Genomic DNA, 15468 nt, shown 5'->3' with positions numbered 1-15468 from the left:
CTTGTTGTGGTGACATAATTAATTGAAACGTAAAACCATAATATTATGTACCTAAGTTCCTATCAAATATTATAAAGTCGGATTTCATTACCTATTGAATACTTTTTAATTGCTAACATTTCAATCAAGGATTTCAAAGTTTAAATTTTGAACTAATATTCTGAAAATTATACAGACATATATCCTAACCTAACCTATGATCAGCGAAATATTGCAGTGTAACATTAAAATGAAGTAAATACCTATTGAAATTATAACTACTGTGAGAAGTAACCTACTGTTAGTGTAAAACAAGTGTGGTTTTTTGGCTGTCTATAGACAGTGTCTATACTGTCCTGTATTATATTGATGAAAGACAGTTACGAGATCATTCACTACTTAAACACATACTTAAAAACTACAGTTACTTAAAGATTGTTTCGTAAAGCGTATATTTAATATAATTCATAACTGGTTACCTCATTGTAAAATATGTCATCTGCGAGGAAAAAGTTAACTATAATTTTTAAAGAACAAACAAATTATATTTTTTCGTTATGGATTTTATTATAAATAAAATTAACATATTATTAATCCCTTCGACTTCATACATTTCTTTTTTGACGAGGACTGGCGTCCTATACGATAACTTACACAGAAATTGTATTAAACATAAATTTGTTCCGATGTTACAATTAGAACAATGTAACTATTTTTAGATTGCAATTAGTATGCCGACGGCAGTACAAATTTGTTACTCAGACAAAAAAAAATCCATTGCAATTAGCTCGATCGAGGTTTTGATTTAATCGAAAACGGCAGCGCGTAGAAAACCATGCATAAAAAAAAAATTCAGTTGTAAAAGCGAAGGGGAATTCAGGCTATTGTCATTGGCAGCTAAGTTCTATAGGTAGGCATATAATATAAAAGTACCAAAGTGCAGTTTTTTCTTTGCAAATGAATATTTGTCGAGTTCATGATAGGTATTATAACATTTTAATAAAATATAGTGAAAGAAAAAACATGCTGTGTGGGAAAAATTTCGACGAAAATAAAGTGACTGAGCCAGACAATATATGTATGTTTTATATTATTATCATACAAAAAGAGGAAATACTTCATGCGATGAAAAAAAATATGAATGAGACAGTAGTTTTATTATAAATTATAATATGCGAGAGGGAAAATGAACTAAATATGACATGTTACATGACAATGAAGTCTATTGTGGGATATAATATTAAATGATTATCAATATATTATAGATATTATATTAATGTTGAATGGGAGAATATTGTCGTAAACAACAAAAAATAATATTAAAACATTCCTATATATATATATATATAATATAATATATCGATCTCTGTACACTCATTACTTGGTATTTATCTACATTGTACATGATTAACAATTATTAATAATTTTTTCTATACAATTGTTTATAGTGTTAACTCCATAATGTACCTGGCTGGTACCAGACGGTGCCAACGTCTAATTTAAAGCTGCCCCACAGTTTTGACGCTTTTAATATGTGTCTGGATTGTAAGACCTTTTTGAGCGTTTGGACAGACAGAGAACAAAAACAAAATACAAGTCCAGCAATTCGTGTAGGTACAACAATACAAATACGTGTCAGTTTAAATAATAAAATAATGTGAACTCAACACACGCCTCGTGTTAAATCCAGTTAAACTGGCGCTGACATGTGTCTCAATAAAAATTGTAAGCGTGAATTGTATTTTTCCGAAATAATAATATTATTATATTTTATAAATTTAACATTTAGGTTTGATGCAAATTTTGGTTCAGCAGTTATAATTATTTATTTATTTATTTTTCATCGTTATTGTCGTCATATGATTATTTTTTAATTCAATAATATTCATTATAAGACACCATTCGCATTACTAACACATTGCATGACGTGAAGTATAAATTAGAAAATTATAAAATTATAAAATAAATTAAGTTTTAATTTAGAGTTCAGATTAAACCAATGATCTTAATTGTACTCGTACCAATAGTAAGATATAAAATGCGTCCTAAATAGTAATACGTATTTTTATGTATCTATCATTAAATTAAATTAAAGACCGTTTTTAAACACACATATTTAAAAAAAAAACAGTGAACTGTTCTAATTTGAATTTAATTTTATTATTAACCGAATTACAACTTTCATTTAACTTGTTTAATTTTTGTTAATAAAGAATTTATTATAGAAGATACACATTGCAATTTTTATCAATCAGAGGTCGTTAAAAATAAAATCAATGGCTTATCAATGATCACATTGAATTGAATTATAAGATTAATTACTTAATGGCTCAATATTTTACTAATAATTACTAATACCAAGGAATTCTTGAAAAAAAAGATCAAATATATATAAAAGCATTGGGAACATTGATTAGATTTCGATTTTTTATTATTATATTATTAATCCTCATGGTAAGGAATTTAATTTAGTTACTTTATTATAGATATTAAACACAATTAATCTCAAATCTTTAGTTAGGTATATTGTTTAATATATCGTTACTCATTATTATTATCGACGGTCTTTGTAAGTACTGTTATCATGTTTAGTGAATATTATTTTAAAATATAACAAAGCTGTTTAATTTATAAAAAATTAGCTAGGAACCAAACTGATCGTAGGCGATCTCAGAAGTTTTTAATGGAGCGGGGTTCGAACTTTTATCAGACCAAATTGCCTGATCTAAAATTTTGAAATACAATAATAATAATTTTGTGTAAGAATATATATATTTGTCCAGAGACCACGGGGAGGTAGAAATGTTTGACCCCCTCCCCCCCTTGATCACGCCCCTGAAACAGATAGATAGGTAACCGTATACAATTATTTTTTTAAATGTTATATCTTTTGAACCGAATAGGAAAAATCATTCAACAACTATTTTGATAGTGTACGAAGTTAATAAAACATATTTAAACATTTTCCAATATATACAGTCTTTAGTTTTTTTATTAATATAATTAATTATATAATAACATAGTATGAATATTATACAATATTATGGAGTTTTATTCATAACGAATTTTAATAAATGTTCAAAATCATAAGAAAAACAAACATATTTTCAATGGTACATTTGGAAAAAAAAAACGATGAGTGATGACTAATATTTGATTGTGTTTTGCTATCAACATTGTATTGTTTTGTAAGTCACTGTTTATATTATTCATATAAATTATTCACTGACTAAATAAAGTCAATAAAACAAGAGTCATTTTTAAAATTAAAACATAAAGCCAAAAATATTATATTAGGTTTAATAAAGCATTCCGAAAAATCAGAAAATATTCGATAAATATAACAACATAGACCGTTTAAATATTATATAATATGGTCTAAAAATACTGCTAATGGTGCGTTTTGAACGACCAAGGGTTCGGCGTAACTTCGTTACGTAGGTAGGTAGGTATTGCTGTAAAAAAATAACATTTTTGAATCAATCACTAATATAACTGCTCATATGGGAAAAAGTATTATACTGCCACATAGGTACCTTTCGGATTACAACCTCCCGACGGAAAAATTTTTTTTTTGGTTGTTTCGTATCGAACCCAATGAAATCATAACATTATTATTTTGCAAGTGAAATTTGTTCGCAATCCCAATCCAACCGAACCCCTGGTGGTACAAAGCACCAATGACCATGTAGAAACATTTGTAACGGACTATGCGGACTATTGTGTAAGTATTACAGACAACATAATATAGTATGGGATGTATTGTTGAATAAATTACAATAAGACAAAACATGGTAAACAAGCAAAATTACGTGAGTATTAATTCGTGTACAATAGGTGATAATGTGTGCGTATGCGAGTGGTGTTTGTTTGTGTTTATGTGTGTGTGTGTGTGTGTGTGTGTGTGTGCGTGTGTGCGTGTGTGAAAGAGAGTGTGTGTGTGTACGTTGCATTATACAATAATATGATTGGTAGATATAGTACAAAAGTGTACAAAGGATATTAAAAAAAAAACAACAATAAACAAATTATGAAAAAAGAAAATGCAATGTACCGGGCGTGTCATAGACGGTGTGTAAGTCGATCTTGAATGATCCAACCACCGTGCCTGACCTTAGGATTTTTTTAGAATGCAAAACCTGAAGATTTTTCATAAAGACATTATTTTAGAGAAAACGCAATCACCTGTATTGACCTCATAACATTTCAATGACGTTTTAATAAATGTATTTCGTTGAGTTTTTCCATTAGTGTATACAATAAACATATTGCATACCTAATCAAATAAAATATATACTTATTATCATATTCGTATGCTTGAAAAATTGATTTGTATACGTTAGCAACTTTCAAAAGTGTTAAGCATTACAATATTCAATAAAACTGTGTAAGTCTAGTGGCATTTTTCAATATTCTCCCTAAACGTGTAAACGAACAATTATAATAATTATTAATATTGTGAAGTAGCTTTGTAATTATGAAATATCTAATGTTTGAAAATAATCACTTTAGATATGAAGGACTATATTCATATAATAGTGAAACTACATTAATTTTAATGTATACTCATTTTAGTAAGACGTAAAACTGAATTTAATAAATTTTAATATAGATATTCCTACAAGGAAATTCTTCGAATAATATCAGCTACCTTTTCAAAAAACCCCTCTTTAAAATTAAAAATTAAAATTTTAGCTTAACGTTTTAAAATCCAAAAATATTCTTGCATCATAAATAAATCAAATGATTAAAATACTTAGTGAAAGATTGTAAGTAGATTTTTCATTATATTAATATGGACTGCCACTGCTTCACTTTAAAAAAATTACCAATATAATATGAATATATAGGTATTAGGTGCATTATTGGTACCCACTGTAATAGTTTTATGGCCTAAGACTGAGTAAAAAAAAATATTATGTAAATACGGGCTTTTATTAAGAATGAATAATTTAAAAATTCCAATAAAACGTAATAACCATAAAAATTTTATAATATTATGATTGTAAAATAACTAATTTTCATGTTGAAATACCTTGGGCAGACAGTGTTGTAAAATTGTATGTAATATTGAAGTAAATATATTTAGAGTGCATACTCACATTGTTAATACTATAGGAACATTTTAATTAATTGATATTATATCAATTAAATAAGTACAACTTAAAGCATACTTTTTTAAACCCTTGTTTTTGCTTTATCTCCTCCGCCTTACAAACACATAACATACCTTACAAATTGTACGTTCTGAATAATTTATTAACTTTGTTATGTTTGATTTTAGAGTGAATTGACCTATTTTATATTTTAACTGTAAAGTGATTTATGAGCATTTTAAAATGTACAAACATTTTACGATTTTAAAACTAAAATATACAAAAAAACTATGTTGTCACTAGATAATATTTTTACTTCTAAATTTAGATTTTAGTAATAGGTTTATTCACTCTAAAATTAAACATAACATAGTTAAATTAATTATTCAGAACGTACAATTGTCTATGTTATGCGTTTGTAATACGGCGACAACGCATGAGAGAATGGCGTCCTCTTAGAATATCTCCCCAATAACTTGAAAATTTTTTAAGAAAAAAATCATGGAGTTTATGTTCTATATTACATTTTATTATATACCGTTATTCGTCATATTAAAGGTAATGTTATGTGCAAATACGTCTTACTGATATCAAGCGCATGCTTTATTTTATTTGGATATGCTTATATCTTTTAGATTTTATGTTAAATTTTGAAATATATATTGTTATAAAATTTTACTAACGCACGATGTTATAGGGATATAAATAAAAAACTTCAGTCTTGACCATAATATTATTATATTATAATTTTTTATCGTATGATATCAAAAAGTGATAAAATAATATTCTATATACAATTATACATTGCAGTTTCTTTTAGAAAATTTAAAATTCTCATGCTCAACTTTTTAAAGTAAGTATACATATATTATGTTAAAAAAAAACGATATTATCTACATGTTTTCATAATAATATTATGATTTTATATGAATTTAATGTCTTATTAATCGTAAAAGATAAATGCAACGAATAAATTATAGCTGAATAGCATGTTAAAAATGTATTAATTTATTCAACCTAGATTTATTTTTAGATTCCTGGTAGGATTACAGTGAAATTAATTACTTGTTGTGAACTAGTTTAATGTGAAGTACCTACTTAAAGTTATCAAAGTACCTTAAAGCCGAAATGTATAGTATAATATTATGTTTTAAGTGATGTGTTTAGAGATAATTTTTCATTATTGTTTAACGATATAGATGTTTAGTTAAAATTATTAAAGTTCCATTGGTGGAATAAATTTAGAATGCTATTTTGGTAATAATTTTCGAAACATAAAAGTCTTTATATTATGTATTATATCCACATAATAATATAACATTTATACTATATATACCTGTATACAGGTAGATTCGTGGCATAATTACCCGTCGTCAAATATTGTCCTATATTGTATTTGTTAACATTTGTTACATATTAACTATTGGGAAAACACTACGATGGCCCATTCTATACACATAGATAAAATGTAAATACTTTGATATATTATAACATGAGTTACTTACCGATAGTGTTATGATTTTATCAAATAACATAACAGTTGGCATATGAAAATCGAATACAAAATACTGAAAAAAGAACAATTGCGAAAATTAATTTAAAAATTATTGTATATCTACTTATATCATAATATATAAATTAATAATACCTATTACTTATACTATAGGCACATAAATATAAATAACATGACATATTAGAAATTTGTTTCAAAAATAATACAGGTCTTGAGATATTTTTCATTACTATAGTTGTGTTTTATTATATATTTAAAATAATCGACTTATGTTAATGTTTAATATTATACTTTATTGTAACCACACAGATATATCGACTTGAAGTTTGTAGTTTTTTTTACACGACAATGGCTAACCATGGCCAATCAATGCATTGATTTTTCTCGCAAAAGTGAAATCTATTGGTCGACAATATAAATTAATGTACCAGATTGACACCACAAATCTATTATTTACATCTACTACGGATTGTACGACAGTTAAATTAGATTTTGGTGGCTGTTTCAGTGGTTAAAACTACATCAATGGTTCGGCCATCAGTCTTGCCGACTCACCGTTAAATACGCACTAAAACCGTAAACATGGTAACCGCGGTCGTGGAATTGGCGTCGATACCATAAAAACCATGGACTAAGGATGTTTGAAATATTAGTAGTGTTCTTATTAAATTGAAAAATCCATATGGTTGATAGGTACTTAAATACAAATATTACATTTTATGAAAAAAAAACGTATAAGATAGGTAATTATAAATTATTTATACATTTTAAAGTCAATTATGGTTTTGTCATAAAAAATTAAACAATTCATTAACGGTATTTACATACAATTTAATTCAGCCATTATATACTAGGTGTTAGATGAAACATAAATAACATGAATAATATGTAATTAACTGATTTTGTATCGTTTAAAAATTTTTTTTTTAAAATGTAGATGTTATATACTATTATTATTATGGTTATTGTTAATCATTCATAAAAAAAGTATTAATAAGAACAAAAATGATTACACAAATAATAATTACCAATTATGTCAGGCGTTTAAGTTAATTTTTGTTACACCCCTATATATATAATATATAAATTATATGTATTCTATTTTCACAGTTTACTTACAACCTTATATCATAATTTGATGTATTGAAATTTGAAATATTATATCATATAATATTATTATGACGCAGGAAAATTAAACCACAACAGTGGTGTACCTATTTTGCCTATGTAAAGCGCCGTGTGATCGATGTCCAAAAGTATTAAAAAAATGTTCTACTGATGAGATACGGAAAAAATGTGCGTTCCAACATCGGGGCAAAAAAAGGAAAAGTCGCTTAAAAATATTTTTAAATATTTGGTTTTACACTTCTTTGAGTATTTTATAACTGTGTATTATTTGATATTAAACTAAATTTACAATAACACATATTATATTTGTGATAGATTTGTCATATTTTATCTACTGCAATATTATTTTTAATTTATCATCTCCTAACTAATTTCAAACTTACAACATATTATTTTCAATACAAAATAAATTAAAATCTTAAAGTAATAATTAACGGATTCAATATTATAATCATTATTTAATATGATACACAAAATAATTGTGTAGTTAAAATCTTCGTTAGATTGTGTTCATTACTGAGATAAAATAAATGTTTAATGTGGCAGGCATATTACATTACCTAACCATGTTTTTAGTTCAGAATTTTCGTTTTATTACCTAAATTAAATTATATTATTTTTGTAAATGTGATTTAACTATACTGTATAAACTTATATTAAATTGATACCTATTAATTGTTTGATAAATATAAGAATAATTTTTAACGATAAATACTAATATTTAAACAATTTAAACCATAATAATCATAAAACAAAAAAACTAATAAAAAACTATTATGTTTTTTTTTAACATTTGGGTACCTACAAAAACAGAATATGTATGCTATTTAATATATTGTAAGTGTAGTATAAATGTTTAGTCATATTATTATCTGTATTATGTAAAATATTATTTATTTACTTTTTTTCTTATTATTGTTCCACTTTGTCTCCATATCATAAGCCACTTGTATCTTTACAACCATTGTTTACAGTTTTAAATATTAATATTGACTTTATAGTATCCTACATTATTTTTTTTCACTCGCTTGAATAATATATCACTATTTTAATAATATATTATTATTATTCAAACGATCAGTCTTAAAGACAACTACTTTTTGAATGTAACCTTATAGGTTTTTTATGGTAGTTGGTAGGTACCTATTTAGAAAATATTACACGGTATAATTCACCACGCTTCTTGTCATATATTCATGTAAACACAAAATTTAAGTACGTTGAATAACACTTATGTAATTTCGGGGAGGGTTTTAAGGAATTTAAATATTCTATCGACCCAAACAGTATTCCCAGAAAAATATATTGAAACAAAATTCAATTTATCAATGCATTCTTCGAATTTTTAGAATGTATAGCTGACAATGGGTATGATGCAGTGTTGATAATATAATTAAATAAATAATAATTTAGCATAAAACCACTTTGTTGGAAATGCCATGGCTTTATATATTAACTGCATATATTATAATATGGTTTATTAAATTGAACATATTTAATATTATACAACATAAATGTTTGGAACATTTTTTAGCATATTTTATATTAAAGTTTTTCTTATAACTGAGAAATATATTAACTCCATGCTTTGATAAAGTGGAATAAAAAACCGAGAAGACTTTGTTCTTACGTTTATGCCCTAAAGATAAACTAATACGCTGTACTTACGCTGTAAGATAAGCAATATAATGGATTTTTGAAACAATAATAATTGAATTATACTGTTTTACTTTTGATATTACACTATTAGCAATTTAAGGAAAATTAATCACTAAACGCGTTCTATAAGTGGTTAAAATATAAACTCAACTGGTGCATAAATTGGATAGTAAATACAGATTAAGTTCATGACAAAAAATTGTTTCACATTTTCATAATAGCGTTGGAATTAGTTTTTAAGCACGAGCCATACAGGAAAAATCAAATTGACAATAATATAATATTATATACCATACTTTATTTAATGATTTAATGACTTTATTGAACGAATAATTTAATTTTTAAATAATACTATGGGTTCTTGTTAAAAACATTATATTAGTTTATGTTTATAGAATTACGCGAAAAAGTATGTCTGCTGAAGGTACTACTAAAGAATTTAAAGCACCTATATGCAAATTCAACTGTATTTAAATTACTACAGACAATTCTTCACTAGCCAACGAAAAATTCGATTCGATAACAATTAACTGGTCGAAATAGTGACTATAAATACGTCATGTAATAAATTTTCTTGATTAAAACGAATTGGTGAAGTTGGGGCAACAAGATAATAGTTTGTGAAATAGAATTCGTTTTATTTTTTAATGTGTATATTTTATAGCTAAATCGTTTTAAAGTATAATGCTGTAGTGAAAACGAATGGAGAAATAAAAACGTTACATTGTTTGCGAGCGTTAAGAACAAAACTCCATTTAACAACAATAAAATGTATTGAAAACAAGTGTATCTGTCGCGTTTATAAGTTTATAATAAATGCGACTAGGTACAAATTTAAATAGAATGTGTTTCACGTGGTTTATTAAATACGAGAGATAGTGTTAGTTAGGTTTAAATTTTAAAACGGTTATAATCCATTGATGGTTTTGTACATTTAGGTCAAAAGTAACACTTATAATATATAGTTTGATGTAACTAAATAATATAATGGACACAAAATGTCCGCAATTTGTTTTTGTAAGATTATGGGTTTAAATTTGGTCGCAAACAAAGTTTATGAGTACTTAAAATATTCAAAATATTTGTTTATTTATTTTGTAGGGTATACACTGTGCAACTAAAAACATACAGTTGTAATTATTTTAAAGTTGTATATTATATTAAATTAATTTACTTTGTCGTATAGCGCACACGAGGTAAATAATTACCCCAGAACGTATTAAAATAGTGCAGTGATATAGAATGGTGTATGTGGATATTTGACCGCCTAAATTGCTTCACAAAATAATATATTATCTAAAACAGACATTTATATTTGCATTTTATTATTTCGTACATTTTGTGTTAAAATACACAGGTATCTGGACATTTTTTAATCACTCTGTATGCTGTGCAGTCGGGGGACACCCGCAGAGAATTATCTCACAAAATACTTTAGCTGTACTTTCCTATGGTATTTCAGTCCTTCCACGACTGTATACCCATAAAACCCATGTCAGTGCCAAAGTGCGACAGTTTCACAAAATGTCACTTTTTTACTATAACCGTGGAAATAAATTAACTAAGAAGGAATTTTTATATTTTGTTATTTATTTGAAAAGTCCAAATTATTAAAAAAATATTTTCTCAGGGGATCACCATCTGGTCACTTTCTCCAGGGCCCCCCTGTGTTATCCCTGTTCCTATTAGTTAAAGTGCACAATTATAATACTAATAAATCTAAATTTACAAATGTATATTTAGTAGCATAGATACCTGAAAACAATTTTAATATAGTACTATGTGTATTATGTATATATATAACCTGGAGATAGTTGTTTATTGTAAAATAGTATTATCGATTTTAAAAATTAAATCGAATTAAACAATTCGATTCTTAATAACCACAAGTGACCCAAAAATAAATTAAAAATTAGTAACACACATAGCTTAAAGTTCAAACTATAATGTATAATTATCACTGGGCATATATTTCCACGGAAATGTGTCAACAAAACAGGGCGCATTACGAAGGAATTGAGTAAAGTATATGAAATACAATAGTCAATAAGCAAACAAAATGGATTAACATTCATAAGAAGGTAAATGGAAGTTTGATTTTATATATTTTAGCACTTATTAATAATATTATGCTAACTAGGTATGCATCATTAAGTTAATAAACTAATAAGTATAACACGCATTAAAAAATAATATTATTTAGGGACACAAATGATATTGTTTGGATTTTTTTGAAATTATGGCTTAAATGAGAATATTGTATTACTTTTAAGTTATAATAATTCGTAGGTACTTCAGAACATCGATACAATCAGAACAGACAACGATGCGTTGTCGATTTTATATTCGAAGTGACAGGTTGGTAGGTAATTATAGGGAATTGGAATTACATATGTTTACTTCATTATCATTTATCGCAGAAGTTTTGTTTATGTATTTGTTTGTGCAATGTCATTAAGCATCTATTAAAGTTCTTAAAAAGTAAAAGTACAATGAGTTAATGACAAGTAGATTGTACATTTGTACGTCGTGTACTCATGTACCAGTCATGGATACGTCGTCCAATCCAATTACCTAGCGTAGTTCTTATTTTGGCCAATATTATTTTCTGCTATTTCGATATGCTAATAGCTTAGACAATTGAAATATTAATTTTGAAAAAAACATTAGGTACTATACGTTACAGTTTGGAAACAGTGTATTTCAATGTTTTTTTTAACCATACGATCAATCCCTTACATGGTAATTTGTGACGCTCAAAGTAGCGAGGTACTAAAAACTTATTAGTACTTATTTGGCCTAATATTATTTTCTGTTATTTTGATATGCTGATAGGTGATAGCTTAGACAATTATTGAAATATTAAATTTGAAAAAAAAAAACATTAGATACTGTACGTTACAATTTGGAAAAAGTGTATTTCAATGTTTTTTCAACCATACGATCAATCCCTTACAGTGTAATTTGTGACGTCAAAGTAGCGAGATACTAAAAATGCAACGTACAGCAATATTTCGGAAAAGATAGGCATAAAATGCGTTAGTGAAAAATCGTAAATGATAAAAATGTACAACCTTTATTTATGTCTTGTTCATCAAAATGATTTTTAAATCTTATTATAATTACGACCCATAATATAGTATAATGTAACTATACGTTTTTGTCCGCGACTAATATTTCGATGAATAACATGACCAATGAAATTTTCAAAACTTTTTTTTATCAAAATATTGTAACAAACATATTTAATTTTACGTAAATTTAATTTCAATATATTATGTTATGAATAGGTTTCGCTAATAGTGTATGCTGCTGAGAGAAACCATAACATAGCTGTATAATCATAGTATGCGTATTGATGAAACCACCGAATCAGCATCTTAATAGTTGGAATTAATGTACAAATGGAAGGCCCTGAAGATGTGTATCTTATCAAAAGCTTTATTTAGATAAGAACATAGACCATATTAATATAGTACTATTTAGGTTTTAGTTCAAATACTATGGATGTGGCGTTGTGGCTATGTGTTTGTTCAACTCCTATATACTCAATAGTGTCCCACATTATCACCATCACCATCAAAATTCCACTTACACGACACAAGTGGGTATGCCCAGAATCAGCCGGTGGCTTATGACGACTGATAACGTTGAACTGATACCTGATAATGTATATGAATATCCACATTTATCGTGTCATGTACCGTGAAATATTGAAGGCGGTCACATTATATTAGGTACAAAACACATATATCTAGTTCAGAGTTAAGGATCTGACAGATCGATCATTTTAAAATGGTCTAATCACCTTAAGTCAAGTTTCGTAATAATTTTAAATGCATTCCTTATTATCAGCCAATACAATATTATCAACGTTTTTGAATGATTTATCGATGTTTTTTTCTAAGGATTTGGCGTTTTTGACTTAAGACATTTATGTCATACACCAAAGTAATATTGATTGACATTTTATGAAATAATAAGTATATTATAGGACACGAAATAGCGAATATAATCCATTCATTCTATGCATTATATTTATATATTTTCTATGATTATGGTGACAATTGTTCATCACCAAGTTTGGATCAAGAAGTATTGTTCAGTTTTCTTTGAAGTATAACCAAATGTACTTAGTATAGGTAACACTTTTAATATTGACGTTATACAAATAATTTGTACTAGTAGCGATTTATAATTAATTAAAACAACCCATATCAAATACTAATTTTTTAATTTGACTCTTGTGTGTTCGTGTATTATTATGATATATACTGCACAAAAATCGTACGAATAATTTTCAAAAGACTAATGTTATTGTAGACATTAAACCTGCAGCAACAATTACATTCTCTGTAACATTATATTATTCTAAAAATAATACTCACAGAATGTTTAGAAAGTTTATTTACCATGTTATGTAAAATATTATGACGTACTACTATTGTAACAAAGTAATAAACACTAATGGTACTTACTTCATTGTAGTAAGGACAGTTAGTGCTTTCCTTTACGCTCGTATATTTCTTTACTTCACCAACTTGAACGCAGACAACAGGATCCATATTCAGACCTGCTAGCTGTCTAGCCTCGATGATGGTTACACATACTTGAAAGTCTTGAGATTTAAGCGCATTTTGTGTTGCGTTCAGCTGATCTTTATGTTTCAGTGGTCTGAAAAATTGTTTATAAATAACAGAAAAAACATTAGGTAAGTTTTCGTTTCACAGACCACACCATGTTTCTTATAGCAACTTACTTTTTCGGTTTAGGTGAGTATTCGGCATTAAGAGAACTAATAGATTCGTTGTCCGAAGATAGGTCGCTTGTCTCGGTCGTGTGACCCCGTTGATGAGTAATTCCAGCTGTTTGAGCACTATCGTCGCTGTCCACCAATGCCTCTTTATCTTGTGGAATTCTTTGTTTACCCATTCTCATTAAGCTCTTCACGCCTTTCTTAAAAATTGTACCGCGACTGTAAAATTATAATACAGTAAGAAATCTATGAATATTATTATTATTATTATTATTATTATTATTATTATATGTATGGTATAATAATTGTATTAGTATGACATAATATTATTAGATGTGTATCGTATTTATATGGATAAGAAAAATATTAAAATACATTTTATGTGAGTGACATACAATACCTGAAAAATATATACAAAAAATACTTTGACAGATATTCTTACCGGAAACCTAATCAATACGAAACTAACTCCGGATCGGCAAAATGTAGGCAACTATTACACTGCATCGCGCGAGACCAGTCCACCATGTAAAAAAAATCTACCACAAATCTTTCACACGATTTGGTAGGATCAAACGAAGTAACTTAGCATAAGCATATCATAGGACGTAAATCAACTCCCAGCAGCAAATGCTATTCTCCATCATCAACAATATATAACTCTCCGGAAATCAACAAACACTGGTTAAAATCAATGAAAATACTCTTATATAATATAATATGGATGCATTCCACAGTAACACCTTATTTTTTTTTTTGTATACCCAGTCAACATTATCAGTCTCCAATCGTATTATAATTATTATATCATAGTTTCATTATTACCATTACCAGACCCGGTATTTTAAGAGCTACTGGACCTTTTAACCGGGTACAATGACAAAACAAGTCAATAAAACGGCCAAAGGAGGTGTCACTGATTAATTCGCCTGAACCTCTGGCTCCGAGAACCATCAAGTCAAGCCTCCGTCTGACATCGAATTTTCACCGATTAACATCTACGTTTCATGTCATTTAATTCCAGACTAAATTCTAACTATCATTATTCAACCAGGGAACAATGGAAAACCATCGCTCTTAACATTATGCTAACATTCAACACTGATCAACTGTCTTCCAAATTTACAAACATCTCTTTCCACTGACATGCTATAGAATCAGCACATTTATATCCCCGGATACACAAACAATTTCAACTCGAGTCAGAACTCAAGTATTTGCGGATGACTTCAAGACTATCGCACATGCTGGCCATTTATTTAGGTATCACTAACTAGAAGACCTAACTCACCACTGTCCACGTAAACCAGTGGTTCCCAACTGGTAGTCCGAAGACA

The 15468-nt window shown here is 27.4% G+C and overlaps 1 protein-coding gene across 1 annotated transcript in view; it reads right to left on the bottom strand.

Moving 5' to 3' along the window:
• The window catches only part of LOC132939547 (otoferlin-like), a 30530-nt gene extending 16184 nt beyond the window's left edge, over positions 1 to 14346 (bottom strand). Inside the window, exons 1-4 of the mRNA XM_061006774.1 lie at positions 14135 to 14346; positions 13854 to 14049; positions 6581 to 6643; positions 4034 to 4118 (exon numbers count right to left, since the gene is read on the bottom strand). Coding sequence (XP_060862757.1) covers positions 4034 to 4118; positions 6581 to 6643; positions 13854 to 14049; positions 14135 to 14313 — 523 coding nt within the window. The 5' untranslated portion in view covers positions 14314 to 14346. The remainder of the gene's footprint in view (positions 1 to 4033; positions 4119 to 6580; positions 6644 to 13853; positions 14050 to 14134) is intronic.
• Between the last annotated feature and the right edge of the window lie 1122 nt (positions 14347 to 15468).

The sequence above is a fragment of the Metopolophium dirhodum genome, chromosome 2 (assembly GCF_019925205.1).
Source record: "Metopolophium dirhodum isolate CAU chromosome 2, ASM1992520v1, whole genome shotgun sequence".
NCBI classification, from domain to species: Eukaryota; Metazoa; Arthropoda; class Insecta; order Hemiptera; family Aphididae; genus Metopolophium; species Metopolophium dirhodum.
Note: the sequence above shows the minus strand (reverse complement) of the source record. Positions and strands in the feature narration are given on the sequence as shown.